The sequence below is a fragment of the Chelonia mydas genome, chromosome 6 (assembly GCF_015237465.2).
Source record: "Chelonia mydas isolate rCheMyd1 chromosome 6, rCheMyd1.pri.v2, whole genome shotgun sequence".
Taxonomy (NCBI): Eukaryota; Metazoa; Chordata; order Testudines; family Cheloniidae; genus Chelonia; species Chelonia mydas.
Window position 1 is genome coordinate 66,234,820 of NC_051246.2, and position 27,367 is coordinate 66,262,186.

The window sequence follows — 27,367 nt, forward strand, 5'->3', positions numbered from 1 at the left end:
ACAGCCCTGAGCAACATAGCTAGGTTAACCTAAGTTTTAGGTATAGACCAGGCTTGTGTCTGAATGGGGACTGCCATCTGAATTGAATTAACATTGTAGTTGGTGGTAGGGTAGGAGGTTGTGCCTCATGAAGTAGTTTAGGATTGAGTAAATCCATGTTCTGTTACAAACTAGTGAAAAATCAGGCTATTTTAAAGCTGTTTTAAGGTAACTATTGGTTTAATTCTTACTGTAGTTAATTAAACAGTTTTAAAGCAACTGTTCAATTATCTGAACTTTTAAAAATAGAATTATTTTAAAAGCTTTCAGTTAAATTAAATTGGCTTAAGATATTAAATTAACCACAAAAATTAAACAGGTAAAATTATCTTAAGCAGCTTTGAAGCAGGTTTTCTCCCCCCTCTCCTCAAAACATTCCTAATGGGAGTCGATTTTTTTTCTCTAGTCACCATCTGCCTCATGAGGATGCTGAGATGACTTGCGTTTTGCTGTTTAAATTCTTATTTTGGGCACTTACTTTTAAAATAGCTCTGTTTGTGTTCTTTTTAACCACCACATTTAGTTACAATCTTCTGTACCACATTTCAGTTTGCTCTAGGTGTCACCTGCAATGTGGCCATAAGGCAAGAAGGGTCTTTCAGTTTGTTTTTTCATAATGACTGCTGTGCACAACCAGAATTCATACATCAGAAACATACTCTCCACTATGTGCCTTCAAGATATACTTATGTTATAAATATTCCTTTTGAAGGAGGCTAACTGGTTAAATTAGAGAATTCTGATGTGCGTGAGGATGTTGTTCGCTTTATCCATGTGAGTCTCACATATGGTATTGAAAAGTGGGCATTCCAGACACATCAAGTGCTTCTCCAAACCAACATGAAGATGGAATTAAGGTTTAATACTCAATCTATTTCCAGTGTTCCAAAAACAGTGATGTAGAATATATCCTTATTAGACAGCCCAAGCAACCAGGAAATCTCAAACTCCTCCTTCCCTCATGTCCTCAGAGCATCAGAACTACTTGCATCTGCTTGGGTCCTTTTATCATGACCTGTGATCACATGGTAATTCAAAGAGCACTGCCTTTGTGAAGTGGTGAGACTTGCAAATGATTCATAGAGCTGGGACAGCATGTAAGGGGAGATGACTGTAGGGGGTGAGGGATAAGAGTTGGTAGCTTCCAGAGCTTTGGAGGAGAAAAGACAGGCCCAGAATGAACCAGCAATTATCTCAGAAAAGCTTTTGCCACATGTGGAGTGTATACGCCACTGGAAATAGCTTAATACATTTTTAAGAGCAGGAAATATGTTCTCCCTAGTTTTAGTGGAATTAAGTGCTTACACTAGGGGCTGGCTCTTTGTAGCTGCTGCTACTAGTACTGCTACACAATCAGTACAGCTGACTCATTTTGATTTAAGTTCATTTAGAAGCGTGCACATGTATGTGCAGGTGAGATTTAAGTGCAAGCCAATGGGATGCTGCTTGAAACTGAAGTTTTAGACTCCAGCATATTCAGTCATGCACTGCAAAAGATCGTATGATGGCTGGTGTGGAACTATAACCAGGAAGTGGCAGAGATGGTTTGGTTTCTGTTTTTGTTTTTTTTTTCCCTTCTGGGTGCATAACATTACTTGCAAGGGTGTGTAGATGTTGATTTCATAACTGTGGAAGACCGATTCCAAAAGAAGGTTGAGGGGAGATATGATTGCTCTCTATAAATATATCAGAGGGATAAATACCAGAGAGGGAGAGGAATTATTTAAACTCAGTACCAATGTGGACACAAGAACAAATGGATATAAACTGGCCACTAGGAAATTTAGATTAGAAATTAGACGAAGGTTTCTAACCATCAGAGGAGTGAAGTTTTGGAATAGCCTTCCGAGGGAAGTAGTGGGGGCAAAAGATCTATCTTGCTTTAAGATTAAACTCGATAAGTTTATGGAGGAGATGGTATGATGGGATAACATGGCTTTGGTAATTAAATATTCATGGTAAATAGGCCCAATGGCCTGTGATGGGTTTTAGATGGGGTAAGATCCAAGTTACCCGGGAAAGAATTTTCTGTAGTATCTGGCTGATGAATCTTGCCCATATGCTCAGGGTTTAGCTGATCGCCATATTTGGGGTCGGGAAGGAATTTTCCTCCTGGGCAGATTGGAAGGCCCTGGAGGTTTTTCGCCTTCCTCTGTAGCATGGGGCACGGATCACTTGCTGGAGGATTCTCTGCTCCTTGAGGTCTTTAAACTACAATTTGAGGACTTCAATAGCACAGATATAGGTGTGAGGTTTTTTTGTGGGAGTGGTGGGTGAAATTCTGTGGCCTGCGTTGTGCAGGAGGTCAGACTAGATGATCATAATGGTCCCTTCTGACCTAAATATCTATGAATCTATGAATCTATTTTATTCATTTTCTGTAACTGTTTCTCTTTCAAGAGGCATATTAAGAAGCCTGTATAAAGAGTTGCTGTACTGTACATTTCAAATTTAAATGGTCCTATTAAAGATGCACAGCCCACAGCTGTACACGTTACAGATTTACAGTTTGTTTGTTTGTTTTTTTGTTTAAAGAACTGGCTAATTGTGAGCAACAGCAGCATTTAGTGTAATGCATTTGCTCAACAACCCTGAAATGTTTACTGCAGGGGTCGGCAACCTTTCAGAAGTGGTGTGCCGAGTCTTCATTTATTCCGTCTAAGTTAAGGTTTCATGTGCCAGTAATACATTTTAACGGTTTTTTTAGAACGTCTCTCTTTATAAGTCTATATATTATATAAGTAAATTATTGTCGTATGTAAAGTAAACAAGGTTTTCAAAATGTTTAAGAAGTTTCATTTAAAATTAAATTAAAACACTGATCTTACACTGCCAGCCCGCTCAGCCCTCTGCCAGCCTGGGGTTCCATTCACCTACGCCAGCAGCAGGCTGAGCAGGGCCTGCGGCCGGGACCCCTGCTGGCAAGGGGCCAGCAGCCACAACTCCAGACAGGCAGCGGGCTGAGCGGGGCCAGCCCACTGCCGGTCTGGGGTTCCGTCCGCCGGCTCCTGCCAGCCAGGGTCCCAGCTGCCGGCCCCACTCAGCCTGCTGCCAGTCTGGGATCCTGGCTCTGCCCACATAGAGTGGGTACCTACCTTCTCCCTGGTTCTAGCCCATTCTCTTCCTCTCTCTCTGCACTGAGCTGAGGGTGGGAGTGCACTGAGCACAGGGCTGGGGGTGAAGGAGCAGGCTGGGGGTTGGTATGTAGGGTCTGGCCAGGAGCTAGAATGAGGGAGGGGGCTCAGGGTTGGGGCAGGAGGTTTGGGTGTGGAGTGCTTACCTGGGCAGCTCCCATTTGGTGCGAGGGGTGCAGGTGGGAATGTGTGGGTAGTGCAGGAGCTCCTGTTTGCTGCTCAGGGTGTGGGGGCTGGGTGTGGGGGGTGCAGGAGTCAGGGCTGGGGGCATGTGAGGAGGGTGCAGGAGTCAGGGCATGGGGGGGCTGGGTATGTGTGTGGGGGTGTTGGAGTAAGGGCTGGGGTCGTGGGAGGGTGCAGGGGTCAGGGCAGAGGGCTAGGTGTGTGTCAGGGCAGAGGGCTGGGGTCGTGGGGCCATGCTCTGATTCCACCTACGGCCCCTGTCCCCACCTCTTCTCCGCCTCCTCCCCAAAGCAGCGAGCCTGCTGCAGCTCTGCTTCTCCCCCTCCCTCACAAGGGCCATCAACTGATTGGCGGCTGGGGGAAGAGGTGGGAGAGGGGGGAGCTCGTCTGCTCTGCAGCAGCAGCTGGCAGGACCAAGCTTCTTCACCTGGCCCAGGGGGCGGGCAGGATTTTTAATGGCACGCTGCTGCCTGCCGGGGTCCTTGTCTGGGTTCAGTAAGCGGGGTCGGCAGCTGGGATCTGGCAGGCAGCAGCGTGCCATCGGTTTCTGACCCCTGGTTTAATGGGTGTTCAGGGTGTGAGGCTTATTTAGAGCCATTGTTTCACTTCCTGCTTATTTTTTTCTCTTACAGCTCTCCCTCCACCCTGCAATTAAATTTAACCAACATATTCATACAGTAAACATCATCCCAATAACCAGATTAGCATACAGTATTCATAAATCAGAGCAGAGCAGCACCAGATTGTGATGCTTCCTGGAAGTACCCAGGGTTGTGAGTAGGGTGACCAGATAGCAAGTGTAAAAAATCAGGACTGGGGGTGGGGGGTAATAGGTGGCTATATAAGAAAAAGCCCCCAAAATCGGGACATCTGGTCACCCTAGTTGTGAGACACCTCACTACCACCTGCCCTCAGTGTGAGGAAGCCTTGTTTGTACAGGACTGGAGGTTGGCTCCCTGACTCCACCAGCCACATGCAACACAAGTACTCCCCTCTCAGCCTACACGGGCTCCTTCTGCAGGCAGCAAGAGGCACACCCCAAGCCTTCCCTGCATCTATAGAGTGTCCAGCCCTGGGTCCACTAGACACTTCCAGAATTCCCAGATTCTCTGCTCCCAGTGAAACACACCTGATCACCATATTCCCTTCAGATCACCACTTTGCACAACACTTAGATATGTTTGTAGTAAAAACAAGAAGCTTATTTAACAAAGCATGGAGATTCAAGTGATAGCAATAGAAATATTTGAAAACAGCTAGTTACATGCAAAATAAAATCATAACAGGCATACTAGGACTTAGACTTCGTTAACAGGACATTTTCCTGCCTAATGAAGTTTTGCTCACCGAAAGTCTTTCTTTCTCCCAGTCCTTAACAACCAGGTTGGCTGTGACCCTCCGTTCATAAGACAAGAATGCTGGCAGCTTGTCCCCTAGATCAGTGGTCTCCAGAGTGGGGTATGCACACCCCAGGGGGTGCGTGGCAGGAGGAGCGCCGCCGGATGGCACTCCGCCTTTTTTTTTTTTTTTTCTTTGGCGGCAGCTCTGCATACCTGCAGCAGGTCTTCCCCTCTCCTTTCTTCGGCGGCACCGTGGGGGTGCACGATCCAAAAACTTTGGAGACCACTGCCCTAGATCAGGGGTTCTTAGACTTCATTGCACCGCGACCCCCTTCTAAAAACAAAAATTACTACACAGCCCCAGGAAGGTAGGGACTGAAACCTGAGCCCTTTTGCCCAGGGCTGAAGGCCTCGGGCTTTGGCCCCGGGCAGTGGGGCTCTGGCTTCGGCCCCAGTCACCAGCAAGGCTAAGCCAGCCCTGGTGACCCCAATAAAATGAGGTCGTGACCCACTTTAGGGTCCTGACCCACAGTTTTGAGAACTGCTGCCCTAGATGAAGGATGCAGGGTGTTTGTCTGCCTCTAGTTACAGTTCCAACATTCCATTGTCTTTATTCCAAAACAGCACACCCCCTGCTGCTTGTTTTTTCATGTGGAAAATCTTCTCTGTGGCTTTTGCAATCTTTTGATTAGCATTTTGCTCCGTTTGTAAATAAGCAGCCATTGTAAAGCACACAATACTCAATTTGCATATAGCCAGAAAGATAAGCGTTTCCTTCCTAAAAGCAATTCATTCATCATCTTTTGGAGACCAGCCCCAATTCACAGGCCTTAAGAACATATTTTCAGTGCATGTGTGCGTGCATGTCCGTACATACATTTCACAATGGTTATGATCGCTGTGACACAGGCTTTCAGCAGAGACCTTACATGCCGTCCTTTGGTGAACTAGTATATAGATACCAGATCCAGGAGATCCCAGTAACCCTTTTGCATGACTATGCCCCCTTCCAGTTGGCACCAAGAGGTCCCTGGGTCACACAGATACTTCCTCAAATTTTCAGCACTCGTATGAGACGTCTCATCAAAAAGTGACGAAGAGAAACTGTAGTGCCTGACCCTGTGAGAAAGGAGACATTCAGCATTGTGCTATGCAGCAGCCTGTCACCAGAGCAGCAATAGCTAGTAACAAACACATACCAGGAGTTTACTCCTGTGTCAGTCTCCAGTGCTTTCCTGTGAGGAAGGTACCTATCCTTGAGGCGGTGGTTGCCTCTTCTTTTCTTTTCTCTTTTCTTTTCTTTTCAACATTTTGGAAATACTTGCATAGCTCATCATCCCAGTACAATCTCCTTGAGTTGGGGAAAATTGCAGTGCCTCATCTTGATGTAAGCAGAAAGGATACTTGGCTCAAGATGAAGCATTGCATGCTGGGGTCTGTAGTTTAGCCCAGAGCAATGGCTCATGGAAGAATGAAACTGACTATAGGCCATATGGTAGAGAGTAGCGTATATTTAGGCCTCCTTCTTTAATATAACTCTAAAATCCTATGCAATAGATCTGACTGTGTTGGGGACAAACACATTTGTTTGTCGTCTGGTTTCTGTTCCTTTGTTTAGTGTGTCTCGGCTTTCTGCGTCGGTAAAGATTTTCACTCTAAATGTGGTCTAATCTTCACGTAAAAAAAAATTTACCAGTAACTGGCAGCAACTATCTTCTTAATCCTTTTTTGCACTATGGAAAGAATGAGTTGAGTGAACAAAGCGTCATAAACCCATTCTTATACTGCAAGTGTGACATGGTGGTTACACCCCCGCAGGTTTATTCTCATGGTTCTTATGGCACAGACAAATATTCTCACACTAGCAGCCTGCCCTCCAGGGATGCTCCAAGCCTCTTGTTAATGTGGTGGTTTAAATGCTGTTTTAAGACCATGCTTGAACTATCTGACAGAAAGCTCAACTAATGTTCCTCCAGTTTTCTCAAGTGATCCACAAGTTTATCGTTTCCCTTCATTTAACAACTTCTTTAGTATTTTCTCTGTGGCAGAATAAAAAACTGAAGACAGGATAAAACTTCAGTTTCTGGCTGTGTTTATTTGCTGTGTTACTAACTTAGTATCCTAGATCTTAGAGACAGCCAGAGTTTATTACCACATATGCCTAATGGCAAGTTTTAAAAATCTTATACTTTTATTTTCTTCCTTCTTTCCTCATCCTCAAAACAGAAAAAGGATTTTTCCTTAAATGAAGACTAATCAACCTGAAAAATCCAAATTCTGAAGCTGAGCTGTTTTGCATAAGCAAAAAAACCTCCTACAATGAGAACATCCACTGAACTGAAAAATCATAGCAGAAGAGGGCTTTTTTTTGTTTGTTTGGGGTTTTTTTTTGTGTGGTCCCCCCCCCCCCCCAAATTTAAAATTCCTTAGTTGAGACCAGGCATGGGAAGATCTTATCCCCAAAAGAGAATCTCTCTCTGAAAGTCTTAAGTATATGGAAGAATAGAGAGGCTATAGTGAGTGTCCATATAACCTTGACTGTAGCATTAGCCACCTGGCAAAAAATGTAAACTAAATATATATTTAGTTTAAAGGGTAACTGGGATTTTAATTTTGACTTCCCTTAAGGGGATTGTTTAGAGATGCAATCTGAGTGGTTTATTAACTCTAAATTTACATAAACTGTAGTAAACCTTGGATCTCTGGAGTCACGCCTATACAGCCTTTCCCGTCACATAAATGGGGCTTTGACTTGTGCTTCTTTGGTTCCCTACTGATTTTTGTCATCAGGGCAGTTCTTGTTAATCTGGTTTATGTTTTGAGTGTGGAAAAAGGTGACAAACTGTTGGCTGAATTCACAGGTATGATGATATCACATCCTTGAATTTAATTGGCTGCACTCTGTAATCCACAGGTGTGATGTTTTGACCTCAGTGTCTATTTGACATTCCTCCTTAAGGTAGTCTTTTAAAGTGTGTTCATGCAAGTGTGCTGTTGCTTGTTGTGCCTCTCCAAGTAGCTAAGGAAGCATTTGATTGATTTTATCCCAGCTGTCTAGTAGTCAGACTGCTGTTTCTTTGAGACATTCTTAAAATCAGCGACTGTCTAGCAAAACTGGTTTACCTGAAATCTGCTTTAAGCAACATCTCCAGATGCTGCAGTCAGTCTGGGTGTCTTAAAGGAAAGAGAAAATGTAAGCGCTGTTTTTGTTGCCTTCATCTAAAATATGAGAGGATTACAGCCAAAAAAAGCTCTGGCTTAGATACTCTAGCCTTTTGACACTTCACATGGAAATCTTTCTGCAATCTCCACCCCCCACCCCCCCCGCTAAAATGCAGATGAATTCACATGGTGGGATTCCTAAACATTAAAACAAGCAGCAACTTTTGCTTATTTCTCTTTTATTCACTTCCCCCTAATAGTATAGAGATCTGTTGTCTTCACTTGCATTTTTCTTCTGTTCTTGTGTTGTAGATTGGATCACTCCCAGACGACCAGAACTCTTTTAAGATGTGCCATGGAATGGTAGCACCAAAGAGCAACACAGCATCACCACTTGCCTTGACTGGTCATGGATTATTTCTTCCGTTAGTTATCTTCAGTACTTTCATCTTGGAGGGACTGGCCTCAGGTAAGTAAAACCTTTTACAGTACCTACTTACTGTGTGTGCAAGGTAGATGCATTTTAAAATACACAAGTAGCAAATTTTCACCTACATAGTGTTAGGCAAAATACAAGAGACCACTTCTTCGTATACAGAGATCTTCTTATAGGCTCCATTCCCCTTCTGTTTGTGATTGTACTTTTTTCGCTATCCTAGATCATATAACATCTGTGTGGCAGCTACAGCTTACATGGAAAAATACTACTGGGAAGGGCCTTAATGTATTTTTAGTGCTGCAAATGTGATTTTAAAATCTGGAAACAAAGTAGAGAGCCAGCACCAAATGACCAGCAAATGCTCTGCAGACTGCAGTTTGGAATCAATTGATTTCATTTTGGTCTCTTATTTGGTAACTTCTGACACGTCACTTGACCTGCTGTTAGCCACTTTCCAGCTTCTCCCCCATTCATCTCATCTCTCGTCTTGTCTCTTGTTCTTGATGCTCTTCTGACAGAAATGTGTGGTGAGAGGTGCAAATGTGGACAAAACTGGCTGATGGAGAAAGTGCCAAACAATACATCACTTCCAACCCTTGAGGGTAGAATTTGTATAGGAAATGCACAAATAAGACACACACTTTATATGTATATGTATATTAGTGTGTGTATATATACACATACATACATGCACCAAGGCTCACTGATGAATTAGCATTGTATTGCATTTACTTACACACACACATATATTTATATTTATATTGTGCATGTTGAAAGCTAATAACCTCTCTGTATTACTAGCCTTCTTGAGATGCTTTTTGATATGCACCACAGTGAACATCTGCAGTGGTGACCACTAGAATGAGAAATATTGGGAAGGGGGGAGAGGAGGGTGTTCTTGTTCCTGCACAGCGATGTTAAATAAGACTTATTACAAAAGAGAAAATGTGTTGACTTCTAGTAATTGCTGCTATGTATGGCAGTGGCTTCCTGCTGGAAATGAAGTATAAATTCCAAATAAGTCTTAAGCCTAATTATAATTTATAGTCTAGTAGCACCCAATATGTACTAGAAGCCATACACCCCTGCACTGAAAAGGTTACAGTTTTAAAGACTCAAAACCTGGAATGAGATGTGGGAGAAGGATGCAGCATACAAGCAAAGTAGTGTAGGTAGTGGCTGGTGCTAGTCTTAGTGGTTCGTGGCTTTTAAAAAGAGCAACTATTTAGTTTCTCTAGGTTTGGGGGAAGGACATTGTGGAGTAGAGGTCGGCACAAGGAGGGGTTGAAAGTCAAAAGGAATAGAGAAGGAAGGGAAGAAGGGAACAAAGAGGGTGAATGAGGTCTTGAGTTCAGTAGCTGGAGACAGGAGGATATAAGCATTGCAAATAAAAGTTTAAAATCCGCAAAATGTGAAGGTTGGAAGCTCAATTCTGGGGCAGGGACTGTCACTTCCTCTGTCTGTACAGGGCCTAGCAGTAGTTATCTGTACAGTGCCTAGCACAGGGGTGGCCAGCTTGAGAAGGAGCCAGAATTTACCAGTGTACATTGCCAGAGAGCCACAGTAATATGTCAGGTTTCAGAGTAGCAGCCGTGTTAGTCTGTATCTGCAGAAAGGAAAAGGAAGACTTGTGGCACCCTAGAGACCAACAAATTTATTTGAGCATAAGCTTTCGTGAGCTACAGTTCAAATCCCTCCCCCCCCCTCCCCCCCCCCCCCGGGGGGGCTCCCAGCGCCTCCGGCCCACCAGCAGCCCCATTGATCAGCGCCTCTCCCTCCCTCCCTGCATCTCCCAATCAGCTGTTTTGTGGCATGCAGGAGCCTTGGGGAGAGGGGGAGGGGCAAGGGCATGGCAGGCTTGGGAGAGGGGGCGGGAAGGGGTGGAGTGGGGACAGGGGTTGAGCAGTGAGCACCCCCTGCACATTGGAAAGTTGGCACCTGTAGCTCCAGCCCCGGAGTTGGTGCCTATACAACAGAGGTGGGCAAACTATGGCCGGTGGGCAACATCCGGCCTGCGGGACTGTCCTACCCAGCCCTTGAACTCCCTGCCAGGGAGGCTAGTCCCCGGCCCCTCCCCTACTGTCCTCCCTCCCCCGCAGCCTCAGCTCCAGTGCTCTGGGCGGCGAGGCTGCAAGCTCCTGCCGGGCAGCGCATCTCTTTCCAGCCCCTCTACCCCCAATAATAACCCAGCATAGACTCTGTAGCCACCAGCCTGTCAAGTACTCTGTGATCTGGGACTGAAGCTCCACCATCCCTGAAACTCCAATTGCATATTGAAACATCTGTAATTGAGACTGTAATCTGTATGCAAATGACCACTGCTGTACAGGGCTGCTGAAAGGGAAAAGTCAACCATGACACTGTTAAGCTTTTACAGTGTTATTTTTCAGAGATATCTAGTTGTGTGTTACACACAACAGCACTAGAGAGCGTTCAACTGCCATGTCAGAAAAGCCTAGAGTTGTTCTGGATCGTTTCCCTTCTTCCACCCAGTACTCTGGATTAGTCTACAACAATTACCTTCTGTCCCAGATGGATTCATTTTTGCCCAGGTATGAAATGGTGAGAAAACAACCCAGGAGAAGAGTTTTTTTTTATCAAGATAAGTTTGTATTTCCTATGGGAGGAAAAGAATCTCGTGTTTTGGGAAGTGAGTGTTTCCAAGTTCAGATGCTTTGTTGCAGTAGTTCTTGGTTGAGATCTTGGTGTCGGATTTAAAAGATAGTTGCTAGGAGGAGAAGGCAATGTGGCACATAACCAAGGGAGTGCACTTGCAGCAGCTTGTCAGTTGAGTCACGCTAGTGAGTGAGTCTGCCAAGGAGCTGAGATCCAGAGGTATAAACCATGAATACAGGCAAATCAGTTGGAAAATCATCTCTTCCTCCCCCTGCCCCTCTTTCAAACTCCACTTAGTTCACATAAATGCTCTGGAGGAACATGGGTGTGTGTCATGGTATAAGCTCTTGCTTCGTAAAGACTCCTGTGTTAAGACTATCTTGAATGCAGAGCTACAGCCACAAGTGTCGCAGCTGCCACAAACAGTACAAGAATTGCCTTGGTTGTCTTGTAAGAAATGTAAAAACAATAGGCTTCTTTCTGGTCAGAGAGATTGAAGGTAAAGGCTGTGGCTAGTGCAGCATTAAATGTAATAAATGTATATAGGACTGTGTAATGTGTATAATAATGTAGAGATTTGCTTTGTATAAGCTGTAACCTACATTATTTCAGCAGCCCGTAGGTTAGATATTCCTATCTAGACAAACACTCATTTTCCTTGCCGTGTGGGTAGATGCAGAGGACAGACCCATTTCCAGTCAGCTGGTGTCTGGTCTCTGCTTTGTGTGTTAAATGGATTTTATTCATGTATGGATTCTGAGAAAAATCCTCAGTACTGTCTCAAGCAATCTTTCTTAATATCCTTGATGTGCTTCAAGGTGAAGGTGATAAGTTGCTTAGTGACTGAGGATGTTGCAGTGTTTGGGGAAAGCAACTTTGAACTTTCAGGGCTTTCAGTCAAGTGAAATTCAACTCCAGCAATACCCTTAACACATAACAGTACAACTTGGTGCTGATTGAGCATGGCTTCCAATCTATCAGAAGAGGGGGATATTCAGAAATATCTATCGTACTTCACAGCTCCATGTCTTTGGCTTTGAGGGAAGAAGAGTGGACTCCTAAGGATCCTCTTTGAGTTTATAACAGGGAAAGTCTCTCCCCTTTTCTGCTCTTTTTGTATCTGTGCTCATACTAGCAAGTTCTCAAAGTCTCAATGAGAGAAGATGGTGGAGGTTGGAGACAGAAAGAGCATTCTGAAAATAGGGGCCAGAAATGTTGCAGTTGAATTCCTGTCCTATCTGATTCCATTTCCTTGTAGGATGCATCTGGACTGTGGCCAAGATACTGTATGTGTGTCATTGACTAGTCACTAGTGAAATATGCACTGTACAACAAGCTACTTGTTTTTAAGGTCACCACTTACAATTGTATATTCAGGCTCAAACACCTAAGAACTGAGGAGATCCCATTCTTGTATGTTGCTTCTGATGCAAACATGACAAATGTGATGTTTGCTGTGCTAAGGCCTATTCAATGCTAAGGTTGCTCCATGCAGAGGCTCTTGGATACTGCTGAATCATGTTTGCATCCCATGGAACAGCTAGCTCACTATTCCTGCTCTGTCTTGTGAGAACGCATCCAAGGCACTGAGGGATTCTGTTTGCTTTATATACATTCTAGAAGAATAGCAATCTGAGGATTGCTTTTGCCTCTATAATTATGCTAGATTAAAACATGACGTTCATGTAGTTGTGGGTGAATTATTTAGTGCTTGTGATAGCACTGGCTAGACAGACAAGTGATTGGGCTGATTTTGTAGTCATCTAAAATCCAAAGAAGAGGGGATATAGCATCTTGGAAAGAGAAGGAAAATTGGCAATGGGAAAAGAAGCAGAGGAAGGGAGGAGGGTGGGTGGTCGATGGGGTGTCTCATGAAGGAGAACACACAAATTGGAAATACAGTGCAGAGGATTAGAGTGTACAACAATGGAGCCATTGGTCACGCACGCATGATGGTAACAGTGCCAGTGTTTATAGTGGCTTGGTTTATGTGGAAACTGGTCCATATGGAACCAGAACTAGACCACTCAAACATACTTTTGGTGATGAATCAAGCAAGACTTTGATTTTATTAGAATTCTGTTAAACTGAACCAGCCACACAATTTGCTGGGTCTTAAAAATTCAAATTGGAAGACTTAATAAAACCATGATAGCAGTCCTTTATTAAATCTCCCTGGGTCCTTTGTATGCGAGCTGATTTGTAATTCTTGCCCCATTCTATTGAGAAATGGGGAGTGGCTTAAATAGATGCCTAAGTGCCAAGGCTCCTACATCTTTGTTTGTGAAGTACTTTAAGCTCTTCAGATGAAAAGTGCTATAATAGCACGAAATGTTAACTTGTGAGTAACTCAGAATAAATAGTGTATCCGAACACACAGAAATTAGTGGCCCGTAGGGTGGCGTGATCCTTTTTTTTACTCTACTCTTTTTTGTACCCAGCATGCTCAGGCTGCTGCAACAGGCCTCTGGTGAGACACCCCTGAAATTGAACTGGCAGCAGCCTGAATTCCTTCCTGAACATCAGTAAACAAGGTTGTCACTTGCTCCTCCCTTCGCCTGTTCAGGGAAGAGGAGGCAAATGATGAGGTCTCTGAGACTGACCGTCTGTACTTCCCAAGAGTATGGTGTGTGTGTGTGTGTGTGTGTGTGTGTCTCCCCCAAAACCCTTCAACAGGAAAACCAGAATTTCTAAAAGTTGTGAAACTTGGAACTGTGTATACACAATCTGTGGCAAGACTATGCCAATTAGGAAACCTAATTTAGATTAGTAAAGAGAACTGAAGAATAATAAGAAAATAGATAAGAAATGGTAACTATAAATTAGCCTTTAGAGCTAAGTGTCCAATTCTGACTCACTCCTGAGGAACCTGCCACTGTCTTCTCAGTTGGAGTCTTCCTTTTCTGGTCTCTTGAGGCTTTGGCTTTTACTATATGGCAACTATTGGCCTGTTCCTAATAGTTTCATCTGTATTTAGAATTTTTAATTTTGGAACATTAGTGACCGTATGTCTTGTGTTGTGAACCAGTCTTCTCTGGGGTGTGAGGGAGTGACCTTCACAATGAAGGCTTCACTGATTTGTAGCTGATCTTTAAGGACTGTCTGTATGCAGCTGCTTTTGGCGGAAGAAGGGAAAACAATGCTCTGAGGCTGCACAGAAGATGGGGGTATGTGAGTGGTAAGGACAAACTGAGGCAAAAAACCTTTATTTCCTTTAATCTAAGCAAGAAGGGCAAATTGCCAGAGGTGCCAGGTTATGTAGATTAATTGTGGGTTGTTTTTCTTTACTGGGGATCAGAACTGGTCTTTCTGGTTGAACCTTTCCCTCATGCAAATTACAGAAGGTTTGTTATTATGGTAAGTAGATAAATAATTGAGCACATGGCCTGTTCTCTATTGGAAGACAGATTTTTGACATAATCCCTTTCCCCACCAAACTCTCATTAAAACTTGAGCCACTCTGCCTGAAATTTCTCCTGATTCTTCGTATGTAGGGTCCAAAAAGATGGTCTTATTGCCCATCCTGCCATGGTGTTCAGGGAGAAGGAGCGGGAAGGAGGGGAACATAGAATGGGCTCCTCAAATTCTTAAGTTTGACTTAATAAGATATTTAAATTCTTGCCCTCAGAGTACTTGGCTCAGCTGTAACTGCTGGCAATACCTGTGCTGGCTGAGGATCCTGCCTCTCTACACTATCACTGAGCTAATGAGATCAGGACCAATGGAGCCAGCCTGTTAGGGCTCATGAAATCGAGAAACTGGTACTCTAGAGGGAGGCATGAAGGCTTCCATGTCCCTTTTTTTTTTTTGTCCTGGTTTTCTTGTGAGAAGATGGCAAATCAGAATTGCTTTTTCCTTGATGTTCTCTGCAGACTAGGTTGAAGACACTCATCTCCCTTGTAAACTTTTTATGCAGAAAGAACGAGGAGTACTTGTGGCACCTTAGTCTAACACATTTATTTTGAGCATAAGCTTTTGTGGGCTAAAGCCCACTTCATCAGATGCATGCAGTGGAAAATACTGTAGGAAGATATAGATACACAGAACATGAAAAAATGGGGGTTGCCGTACCAACTGTAACGAGAGTAATCGATTAAGGTGGCCTATTATCAGCAGGAGAAAAAAACTTTTGTAGTGATAATCAGGATGGCCCATTTCAAACAGTTAAGAAGAATATGCAGAGTAATCCTGGCGCTTGGCCCTGACTCTTAGTTATTGAGCACTGCAGTTTGAAAACATTCTCAAGTTTGGGTTTGTTTCTGGAACTTGTGGGACCATATCCTGCCATTGAAACTCGAAACAGGGTTATCCAACTTGGACAACTTTTTACATGTAATTTGGTCACTCCCCTGTCACTTCTCTCCCTTTTGATGCCTGAATTGCCTCTTCTGGCAGCTGAAGCGCTGGGTTTATGATAAGCCTGCTTGCAACAGCAGGGGACTGGACTCCATGACCCAGGAGATTCTTTCCAGTCTTATGTCCTACGTTCCTATGTTTCAAGTAGAATAGATTCCCCCCTCCGCGCCCCCCCCCCCCCCCCCCAAAAAAAATTTTGGCCTCTTTCTTCCCAATTACCTGACCGATTCTTCCTCTTCCCCAGTCCCCCTCCTTCCCCTGATCTCTTTAAGCTCTCTGAGGGTGGGTTAAGCACTAGCAGCACTGCTAGTGATCCCCAACTCTCCAGTGTGGCTGTCTCAGCTGGGGAGAAACACTTGGGTCACCAGCTCAAGACTTAGCTTGCGTCTCCGCTAGGAAAATTGAAACCTAATGCTAAAGGCTGTAGTGTAGTCAGGGTTCAAGTATTTTTACCATAAGTATCAGCATCTCTCAAAAAAAGCAAAAAAACCAAGCAAAACCTGGGAGAGCTTTCAGACTTCTTTTCCTTTACAACCAGCCTTTCCCCTCAGGCAACTGAGCCTCTGGTTGCACAGGGAGCTGGGTTGTATCTGGAGAATGAACGAATGGCAACTTCAAGCACTGAAAGGAATGCTATGGAAGCTTGGGAAAGGGGAGTGAGTCACACCTGTAGGTACAGCAGCATGTTAGAGCACTGGATAGAGTAACTGTAGGGTACACTCCCTGGATCACACTGAAATCTGTTGTATCTAAGCAGAAAGAGAATTCATGGGCTGTGCAGTCTCCGTTTGTTGGAACAGTTAGGTACTGTTAGAAAGTTAGGAACCTTTAGGGGAGGGATAGATAAGATGAAAAAATATCAGAATGTCATTATATAGTACGCCCACACCTTGAAGACTGCATTTCTGGTCACCCTATCTCAAAGATATATTAGACCTGGAAAAACTACAGAGAAGGGCAACAAAAATGATTAGAGGTATGGAACACCTTCCGTATGAGGAGAGATTAAAAAGATTGGTACTAGTCAGCTTAGAAAAGAGACCACTAAGGAGGGATGTGATAGAGGTCTATAAAATCATGGGTGGTGTGGACAAAGAGAATAAGGAAGTGTTAATAGGTTTAAAACAAACATAAGGAAGTATTTCTTCACACAACGCACAGTCAGTCTGTGAAACTTGATGCTGGGATGTTGTGAAGGCCAAAACTATAAATGGGTTCTAAAAAGAATTAGATCAGTTCTTGGAGGACAGGTCCTTCACCATCTTGGCTAATAGCCATTGGTGTCCCTAAGCCTCTGATTTCCAGAAGCTGGGACTGGATGATGGGATGGATCATTTGATTAAATTGCCTTGTTCTGTTTGCTCCTTCTGAAGCATCTGGCACTGTCGGGAGATAGGATACTAAGCTAGATGGACCATTGGTCTGACCCAGTATGGCTGAACTCTTATGCTCTTTGTGTGAGAGAAGGAGGGGGGTGAGTGTGTTGGAGGCACGGAGCTGAAGAAAGAGGTTGGGAAAAGAGAGAGAATGCTTTGTCACAGAGCTAACTGTGCTGCCAGCATTTGAGGAAGCTTTCTCTTGTGCCCCAGTGTTTTTTCCATATATGGGAGTTGCCAACAGGAAGTGCTTCAGTGCTATGTACTTGCATGACTCCCTTCTTTGCAGTCAAGATGTTCATGGAAGCAAAGGAATGCTGCGTTTGTTTGTTTGTGTGGACTGTAAGACAAAAAAGGTCTCGGGGGAGTAGAAGCTAGGGAACGAAGCAGTACAGTAACCAAGGAGCCTTAATTTAATCTTGCATGCTCTGTTTCCTATACTCAGCCAGGCTTATTTCAGTGGGGCAAATCTTTACTCCCTACTTGAGAGTAGAATCAAGGACTGATCTCTGTAGCATAGCTGCTGCTGCTTATTGATACTTGTCTTTGTATCTGATCCTGTTTTTGTTTCACCTTTTAAAGGAAAAAGGGATCACCATCCTGTTTAGGCCCCAGAATGCTGCTTTTTTTTTTAAAAAGGAAGATAAATGCCATCACTGGAGGATGCCTTTGTGTCATCACAACCCAAAGATAGGATTGGGAATGTGGTGCTGCTGGCACATATATAAAAAGCTAGATCCTGGAAAACCAAGGGCTGCTGCTGTTTCAGTGTGAAGCTGCATTTGGCAGGATCCTGTGGAAAAGGTTTGCATGGTGTCTTGCACCGTTCTTATGAAGGCTGTTGCTTTTTCATTGGCACCAGTTTCTCTCCTCTGTCGTCCTCATGCCCCCTTTACCACCTGTGCTAAAGAAACAAATTAAGATTATAAAACATAGCCGCAGTATTGAATCCATTACTTGGACAATTTTGCATTTTTTTCCCGTCAACTTCCACTGGCAAAGGTGTCACATTGCTTTAGCCATGGGTAAAATTTTTCTGGGTTACATGAAAGCAGATTATTTAAAAGAGGGTCAAAAATAGGACCAAGAATAGATAGTCTACTGCAACATTAGCTATAGAGATTCACAGCTATAATATGGCCGTAAAATAAGACTGGAGACGCATTTGGAGTTCCAGGGAGAGGAGAGAATGGAATGAAGTTGCAGGAGGGAAACTGGAAAGATAAGATGCTAGGATGGGCAGAAGAAGGGTGGGGGAGGAGTATGTGGAGGTAGAATGTAAAAGAAGGTTTAGATTTAGAGTTGCAAAAAGGACCCAATAGTTTGACAAACCAGTTAATGGCTCAAAGGGTGAGTAGTGAAATGAAGGGGATGTTTAGGTGTCCAAGCAGAGGGGTAGAGTGGGAGGGATAAGAATAACATGATACTCTTGGAAGAACTTTAACACTTTAATGGTTAGGTAAGGTTTACTTCATTACAGCAACATACTTAGGAGAGCTCCCTGCTCACTGTCTCTGCTGCAGCTGCAGTTAACAATACCTCTGTTAGAGTAGTGTAGGGATTTTAAAAGTTGATCTGCGGCCAGAGTGTTCATAGTACATTGTGGAATTAAGGGAGACTCCCAAGGGATGGGAGCCTTTTATCAGTAAAAAGAAAAGGAGTACTTGTGGCACCTTAGAGACTAACAAATTTATTTGAGCATAAGCTTTCGTGAGCTACAGCTCACTTCATCGGTTTTTCATCCTAAGGTGCCACAAGTACTCCTTTCTTTTTGCGGATACAGACTAACACAGCTGCTCCTCTGAAACCTGTCATTATGCAAGGCACTGAATTTAGCCGTATGGAGTGGAAATCTATCAACTTCATGAAAACCGATGAAGTGAGCTGTAGCTCATGAAAGCTTATGCTCAGATAAATTTGTTAGTCTCTAAGGTGCCACAAGTACTCCTGTTCTTTTTGCGGATACAGACTAACACGGCTGCTACTCTGAAACCTTTTATTAATAAGCGGCAGAGTGCGGTGAGAATACTGATGACTGGAGCATCTGCTGTCAGCTGCCTTTGTAAGTGCCTTGAAATCATTGGTGTAGATCAGATTGGGGAGGGTTTGAAATGCATGGCCATGAAATGAAGGGGGTGGAGGGGAATTGTGAATAGAAGCCATTGCTACATTTGGAGGGATGCTCTCCACTTTTCAGAGAGGTTTCTAGTTTTTTTTTCTTGCTCATATTAAAAGTTTTGAAAATAGCTTTCTAACCTGCTTTTTTGGGGTCCCTTTTCTATTAGGCCACCATTGTGACTGTCTGCGTTGGGGAGTTTTTCAAAAGAAATAAGGAAAGAAAAGAAAATTCCCACTGGTCCAGTGGGAGCCTTAGTGTAGACAAGTTTAAAACTGTCAGTGTGGTGGTCTGAAAACTCCAACAATCACTGAAACCTTGTCAAAACTAAGGCTTCTGCTAATGCTAAATTTCCCCAGCGTAGACAAGATCTGTATGGGTTTTCAGTGGAGAAGCGTCTTTCCTAATGCAATAGGGTGAGGGGAAAAAGTAACACAAACTGTAGTGGACTACTTTCCTGGGCGCCAGCGCCACCAAAGATGTGAGCCAGGAGAATTGTGTTCTCTGCTGCAGAGGGAGTTCTACCTAGAACTGGCATTTGGTGTGTTATGCCACAAAGATGGCTGTTGCTTACTCTCTTAGCTGCTCCTAAGAAGAAACTTGACTATAGCGCTGGGAAAACTGTCCACCAGATTGTAAACTTTAAATAGTTCTTATTTTAGGTCCAGTGTACACCAAAAGAGAGCTGCTTCTGAAAACAGCTAGTGCTGTTTTAGAGGTGGCTTTTGCTGAGCTGTGTGCTGACGTATTTCAGACACTTCTTCCTTCTCTATTTGGGATGGATGTGGAGAGAATAGACCTGACATTTGACAGTCCCAATGACTAGTGCAATATTTCTTCCTCTTTCTGTTGACTCTCTTGGCTTCCCTAAGGAAAGTAACTAGGCACTTTTTTACAAGCTGTGGAATGTATTTTTCTGTTGACTGGTTTGGTTTCAGCGTAGCAGTCTTGGGGCACAAGATAGCAATACTGAAATCTGAAGCATATTCCAAGCATACGCTCCTATCTACAATGTGTAGGGAAAAAACTGCGTGATCATGGGGGACATCAATTTGAGTGACATGCTGGAGGTTTCATGCTGCCAAAACTTAAAACGTCCTTGGAATTTCTAAACATTATATGACCGTTCCCTAACTCAGTGTTCTAGCCTACACAGGGGAATTCTTTTAGACCTTGTCCTAACAGAGTACCTGATGACAGAACTAAAAATTAATGGTAGCTTAGGTACATGTGATCATGACTTGATCATATTTATAATGTGGAAGCAGAATAAAGTCCATATCAGTAATATAGACTTGTTGCTTTAATAGGGGCCCATTTCACAAAGCTGAAAATGGGGTAGGAATAAATGGTCAGTTTTCATAATAGAGAGAGGTAAACAGCAGGGTCCTCCAAACTTCTGTTCTGGGACATATGCTGTTCACAGTTCACTCCCTGATTCCGGATCAGTAAGGAACATTTTGAAGTGGCAAAGTCTGCAGATGTTGTGGTGGCCAAAAGTATAACTTGTGGTTCAAAAAAGAACTAGATGAGTTCATGGCAGAGGGTCCTTCAATGGCGGCTGTTCTGTACACTTCCCCTGAAGTTCTGGCACTGGCCACTGTCAGAGACAGGATACTGGGCTAGATGGCCCACTGATCTGGCCCATTATGGCAGTTCTCATGTTCTTCATTATGAGCCAAATCAGCTAGGAGGAAGAACGGAGTCTCAGAAAAATGTGAATGATAAATGAGTTCCAATTAAGAAAATCTGACTAGATGCCCAAAAAGCATCTTTTTGATTGAAGAAGAAGGCTGTGCTGGTTAAGAAACCAACCTGACTTAGAGGGGAAGAGAAGTCAGCCATAATATACATATACTTTTTTTTTAAATGTAAGAAAGGGGAAGTTGCTAGTAATGAATATAAATCCAGAAGGTAGGAATTTTAGAAAACTAATAGGGGAAGCAAAAGGGAGAAAGGAGAAATCTGTGCTCATCAGAGTTAAGGACAATGAGAAGGCATTTTTAAAATATATTAGGAAAAAAAGAATCCTGACAATGGTATTAATTCTAGCATTTCCATCTAGTAACAGACTATCAGTAATAATGCAGAAAAAGCAGAAGTGTTCAATAAATCTGTTCTGTATCTGGGGGGAAAACATGACATCGTCTCATCGTATGGTGATATCACTCTTCTACTAATATGTCTGGAGGATGTTAAACAGAAGCTACTCAAGTTACATATTTTTAAATTACTTTTGAAGGAGCTGACTGAGGAGTTTTCTGACTATTAATGGTGACTTTCAGTAAATCTTGGAACACTGGGGAAGACTGGAAGAAAGCAAATGTTGTGCCAGTTTTTAAAAAGAGTAAATGGGATGATGGGTAATTATAGTTCTGTCACCCTGAGATCAATCACAGGCAAGATAATGGAACAGCTGACACATGACTCATTAATGAAGAATTAAAGGAGGGTAATGTAATTAATGCAAATCAACATAGTTTTATGGAAAATAGATCCTGTCAAGCTAACTTGATGTCTTTTTGTGATGAGATTATAAGTGTGGTTGTTAAAGGTGGTAATGTTGAGGTAATATACTTGGACTTCTGTAAAGCATTTGACTTGATACCACACATTTTGATTTAAAAAAAAAAACACACAAAAATCCTAGAACAAGATAAAATTAGCATTGCACATATTAAATAGATCTCCAAATGTAATTGTAAACATGGAATCGTTATCCAGTGGGGTCCCGCAGGAATCAGTGCTTAATCCTATGCTATTTAACACTTTAGCTGTAATCTGAAAGAGAACCTAAAATCATGACTGATAGTTTGCAGATGACCCAAAAATTTGGGGAGTAGTAAATAATGAAGAGGACAGGAAACTGATTCAGAGTGAACTGGGTGCAAGCAAACATGCATTTTAATGCAGCTAAATGTAAATGTGTACACCTAGGAACGAAGAAAGTAGGCCGTACTTACAGGATGAGGGACTCCATCCTGGGAAGCAGTGACTCTGAAAGATTTGGGGGTTGTGGTGAATAATCAGCTGAACATGAGCTCCCAGTGTGATATTGTGGCCAAAAGAGCTAACGCAATCCTGGGAGGCATAAATGGAAATCTCAAATAGGAGTAGAGAGGTTATTTTATCTCTCTATTTGGCACTGATGTGACTGCTGCTGGAATATTGTGTCTAGTTCTGGGGCCCACAATTCAAGAAGGATGTTCATTAATTGGAAAGGGTTCAGAGAAGAGCCATGAGAATGATTAAAGGATTAGAAAACATGCCTTGTAGTGACAGACTCAGTGCTCAATCTCTTTAGCTTACCCTTCTCTTTGTTAAGGGGTGACTTGATTAATCTATCTACATTGGGAACAAATATTTAATAATGATCCTTTGGTATGTGAGGACCAGACCAGAAGCCCAAAGTAGATAAGCGTGATCTTCAAAATGATGGGTGTGCATCAGCTGTTTTGAACTTGTGACCAGGGTGTGGCATTACACCCCGTAGTCTTCATAGTCTTATGATATGATTACGGCATAACTGATGTATGTTGTGCAAGATAGGTTATGTAAGATATCATCAAAAAGGTTATGATTCACTGAATATGATTATCCTATTTATATGCATGTGTCATTTTGGTATCTGAAGTTAGAAATATTGTCTATGCATCTATTACAAATGTGTTTACACCAGGGGAATGCCCACTAGGCAGAATGTAATCAGTCTAGATGGCTGGCTGGGAAGGGCCATTGGGGAGAACAATGGGTCTTCAAAGATGCTAATCTCCCACCAGAGAGCCTTCCTGAGGACTCTACAAATGGCCTCATGGCTGCTGTGTCCGTACAGGGGCATGTGACCAAGTCACTTGGTACTAAGCTCCATCCTGGAGTACCGGTGTTTTTCCACTGACTGTGTGGGAACCAAGAGGGGAGAGAAAGGGTTTCCACCATATGCAAAAGCTAGTTACGGCATGGGAGTGATGTCATCGTGGTTCTTCAAGAAGATTGCTGGAAACACCTGAGGAATAAAGACTGGACTAAAGGAGAAGGGCTGAACCCAGGCTAGAGGGATTTCTAGCCTGTGAAAAGACTATTTGGGATTTTAAACTGCAAGCAAATGCAGCTTACCCTCAAGAATCTCTGCAAACTGCTTAAAACAATTAGGGTGAGCATTTGCTACTCATATCCAATCTCTTTAGTATATTAAGCTTAGATTGCTTTTTGTTTGTTTTGCTAGGTAATCTGCTTTGATCTGTTTGCTATCCCTTATAAGCACTTCGAAATCTATCTTTTGTAGTTAAAACCAGTGTGTGGAAAATAACTGGGGGCAAAAAGCTGTTGCATATCTCTCTCCACACTGAGGGAGGGGGTGAATTTTACGAGCTTACACTGTACAGTTCCCGGTGCAGCACAAGATGGTATAATTATGGGCTTACACTCCACAGGGGGGTGCGTGCCTTAAGAACTGGGGGGTGCGTGCCTTAAGAACTGGGAGGTGCTTTAGCTGAGCCTTCCCATGCAGAGCTGCTCTCAAGCATGCGTGTGTAGCTGCAGCTGGACGTGTCCCTACCTGTGTGTATGCTGGAAGGGGCTTGAGGGCCCGTCACAGCAGTACAGTGTAAAGGGAGCCCAGGCTGGTGAGTCAGGCGGGCTCAGTGGTACCCCAGTGTCAGGTGGCACCCGGGGGGAACCAGTCACACATGAATAAACCCCTTGGTGAGGTTTGAAGGGCTGTTTACTGGCCAAAGCCCTTGTTGGAGTCGGGATGATCTCTGGTAAGTTTATTAGCATATACGTAGGTTCTCCTATTGTTCAAAATGTTTTCTGCAACGCTTTTACCTTAATGTATGTCCTGTGTTTAGAAGGAGCTTTTTTGCAACCTATAACTGTGGCAATTACATGGTTTATAGCCTTGAAGATTAAGCAAAAGCAGAGCAGGCCTTCTTAGGCAGTTTGTCTTTGCTGGGGAATTCACATTGAGGTGATGGCTGCGGGGCTGGAAGCCTGAGAGTGAGTGCCCTGGCTGGACTAGGAGAGGGAAAGAGAGGGGCAGTTCCCCTGAACTGTGATACATCTTCAACCAAAGGAGACAACACTGTGGCTGGAAGTTCTTTCAGATGCTTTCTTCTGCCCAACAGCATCACTTCTGTCTTGCTCGGATTCAGCTTCATCTAGCTGTTCTTCATCCAGGAGCTGATTTCCGTACATTGGGTCATCTTGGTGGTACCGTTGTATGTGGTGAAGGATAGGCAGAGCTGTGTCATCTGCATATTAATGGCACTTGAATCCATGCCATCTTCCAGTTCACCTGGGCTGCACATAGATGTAGAATAAGGTCAGAGAGAGAATTGATCTTTATGGACTCTAATAATGCAGGTCTAGTGGAGGAGGTGCAGTTTCCTATCACAACTTGTTGGGTTCATCCCTTTAGGAAAGACTTAAACCATTTTAGCACTTACCTCAGGACACCTGCCATCTCTTTCAGGTGAGACAGCAGTATCTCATGGTTGGCAGCACTGAATGCTACAGAAAGCTCCAGGAGGAGGAGTGTAGCTATCTGCCTTTCTCCTGCTGTCAGCAGATGGGTGTCCATCAGTGCCAATAAAGTGGTTTTCATCCACTGAAGTTTTTAATTAGCTGCTCTTAAAGGTATACGTTGCATTTCCTGACTCTCTTTAGAGAGTGTAGTTCTGATGGCAGGTCCCTGGAGAGTGAAGCTCTGTTTCTTCACAAAATAGCCTCAGTTCAGAGCTTCTTGCTAGTATCCCGTTCTACACAAATTGCATCTAATGCAGCCTCCTTTTTGTAGGGGCCAGGAGCCTCCCTCTGTACCAGTGGTAATACAGAATGGCCGCCTCTCACTGTATGCTGACACACTGCCTTGCTGAAAGAGTAGAAGTTAAAGGACTCCTAAAGCAGCAAGCAAAGCTGCAGTGATCAAACTTTCGTCTAATGTTAAACAGCCCCTTTGTGTGAATCCTCTGTGTACGACTGCTGCTCTGGCAAAAAGCTCTTTTCTTTGTCCGTTAGTTACAGCCAGTCTGCGACAGTGAAATGGAAAACACTATGAACGCAGCAGTATTCATGAACTGGATATAGTATCTTGGACTGTAGCATACTCTTCCAGTTAATGTGTGTGTGTTCACCTGTTTAAATATGTAAAACCTTAGCATGTTTACACTTGAGTGAAGACTGAACCGAGCCATCATGTATGCGGTCTCACTTGTTCTGTGAAAATTTAGATTTTGAGAAATAACTAAATGGTAGCAGCTGGAAACGTTACAAAAAATCTTTAAATGTATTTGCATTTGGTATATTTGGTGAGCGCCATTACAAAGTCAGTATTTGCCATCAGTTGCCTCACAGTGGTATCAGAGGGCGAAAAAACCCATAATCCTTAGAACAGCCACAACCTGTGATGGCTGTATGCTAACAATTGGTAAATATTGCATGGAGACATGAAAATTGCCATGCTGGATCAGACCTGTGATCTGTCCACTCCAGTATCCTGCTTGGCATTGGCCAGCACCAGCTGCTTTTACAAAAAGGTGCAAGAAATCCTATGCTGTAGGTAGTTAGGAAACTGATTTCACTATTGGCAGGATTCTGCCTAGCTGCCCTCAGTTAGATATTGGCCTGTGCACTGAAGCATGAGGGTTTATCTCCCTTCCAAAATTCTTGGTTTTTAATCCTTACTCTTCTATGTCTGATTCTCTTATGTTGACTTTTCAAACGTCTTGCCACAGTTCTGTAACCGTATTCTGCTTCCACATTAGCAAGAGAGGGGAAGCTTTTTTGCTTTGTCTTCACAAGCGTTGCCCAAACCTCTCTCTCATTCTGAGTCTGTTTGAAAGAACAATACCCATGTTCACCACTGCCTGTTCACTAGCTGCTCACCACACAAGTATTCATCACCTTGGAAAAAGCCTCTTTCCACCCCCATTTATCAGAAGTGTTGGTTAGCATCTGCCGATCCTGTTGAGTGTGATGATGCCAGAGAGATGGCTTTGCGGGAGGAGAGGTACAAAAGGCCCTGCTTAAATCATATGTATAAGGGCACAGCTGGAGCTTCTGTCTTTCAACTCCCTGCCATTTGTCCTCTGGTGCTGTGGTTGTAATGACATTAGCATTTCAAAAGGGGGATTACCACAGCCCCCAAGTTCTAAGAGGGAGCTGTTTTGGCTACTAATAGAAAAGCTGCTTTATGGCTATCAATATTGCTGATTTACATAGGTAGCAGATGTAGAGGGTTGGTGGAGGAGGCCACATCATGTTGAAAACACTTTTGTTGAGGAAGAAAGTTTTGTTTTATAGGACTAAAAATTTAAGCAATTAAACATGAAGTTGTTTATTTTATTTTACTAATTTAGAGTGGGTGACAGTTACCTACTGGAGAAGTTCAATTAAAGGGACCAAATCCTATTCAAGGGAGGCATCCTTAAATCAGGCAAATGTGACTAATTTTGGAGAATTTCAGGTTAATTATCTTATATTCCTTTGTTTTTGCACCTCAAACAGTTAAAGTAGAATGATTTGGTGCTTTCTGTTGTAGGTCTACCGTCCTGGTTATCATGCACTGGCAAAAAACTGTTTGCATCCAAACTCATTGTTTCTACTGACACACTTCAGAATTTCAGGAAAATATTTCTGTTCATCCTGGGCCTTGTAACAACCCTTCTTTTAAAAAATCACCTGAATCTTGGTCTAAAACTACCTGAGCATATCTGATTAAAAATGCAGAGTAAGAACTCATTAATCTCCTCAGTAGGACACTAGACAGTTTTCCTCTTTTTTTATGACTGAGGAGCCCAAAATGTTTTCTTCATTTCAGCCTTATATTAGGAGCTTGTGCACACTGGGCTCTCTGTCCAGAATTTCTCTCAGTTGTTACTAACATTTTGACCCCATCATTGGTAGCGATAGCTGGAAGCTCTAGGGAGTTTCTGATATTCTAACCACTGTGTCGTCTAGATCTACTTTGATTGAGCATGATCGGATGTTATAGTGCCTAAGATGCTGTTGGCTACCACAAGCTGTGTCTGCACTAGTACTGATACCACTGATGGCTTTGCACTGGTGGTGGCAATGAGAGGAAATTTTAGCAAAATATGCTGATGTCCACATATCTAAAAGAACTGTCTGCAGATCTTTCTCCTCTTATGTGCCCTTAAGGCTTTTTTCCTGCTGTGCATATTCACCTGTCCTCTTGTGCAGGCACTAAAGGGAATCTTGCAAGAATCATGGTGTGGTAAAAGTGGAGCTGATTTGTAATAAGGGTTTGATACTGCAGGAGCTGCTTTGGAAGCATCTTATCTTATATATCATTGATATATAACCCAGTTACTGAGAGAGACTGTAACATTTACTGCAATCTATATTATACACCATAATGCTTGAATTCAGCGTGGGGTGTGGGAAGAACAGGGAAGTACTGTGTAGTACAATGGTTTTCCAGATAAGAACCTATAGGCACATACCAGAAAGACAATGGGCAAGCTGTTGCCTTTGAGAATGCTGTCTCCAAAAGGTTGCAAAACTTGTGTTGCTGGAGCAAAGAGCCTGGAAATCAAAAGGAAACTAAAGAGAAAGAAAGTCTTTTGGGGGTTCAGGAGAAGGGGGGG

General features: G+C 43.3%; 1 protein-coding gene across 1 annotated transcript in view; it reads left to right on the forward strand.

Moving 5' to 3' along the window:
• SUSD6 (sushi domain containing 6) overlaps positions 1-27,367 on the forward strand; it is a 113,399-nt gene that overhangs the window by 41,449 nt on the left and 44,583 nt on the right. The window contains exon 2 of the mRNA XM_037900302.2: positions 8,171-8,327. Coding sequence (XP_037756230.1) covers positions 8,207-8,327 — 121 coding nt within the window. The 5' untranslated portion in view covers positions 8,171-8,206. The remainder of the gene's footprint in view (positions 1-8,170; positions 8,328-27,367) is intronic.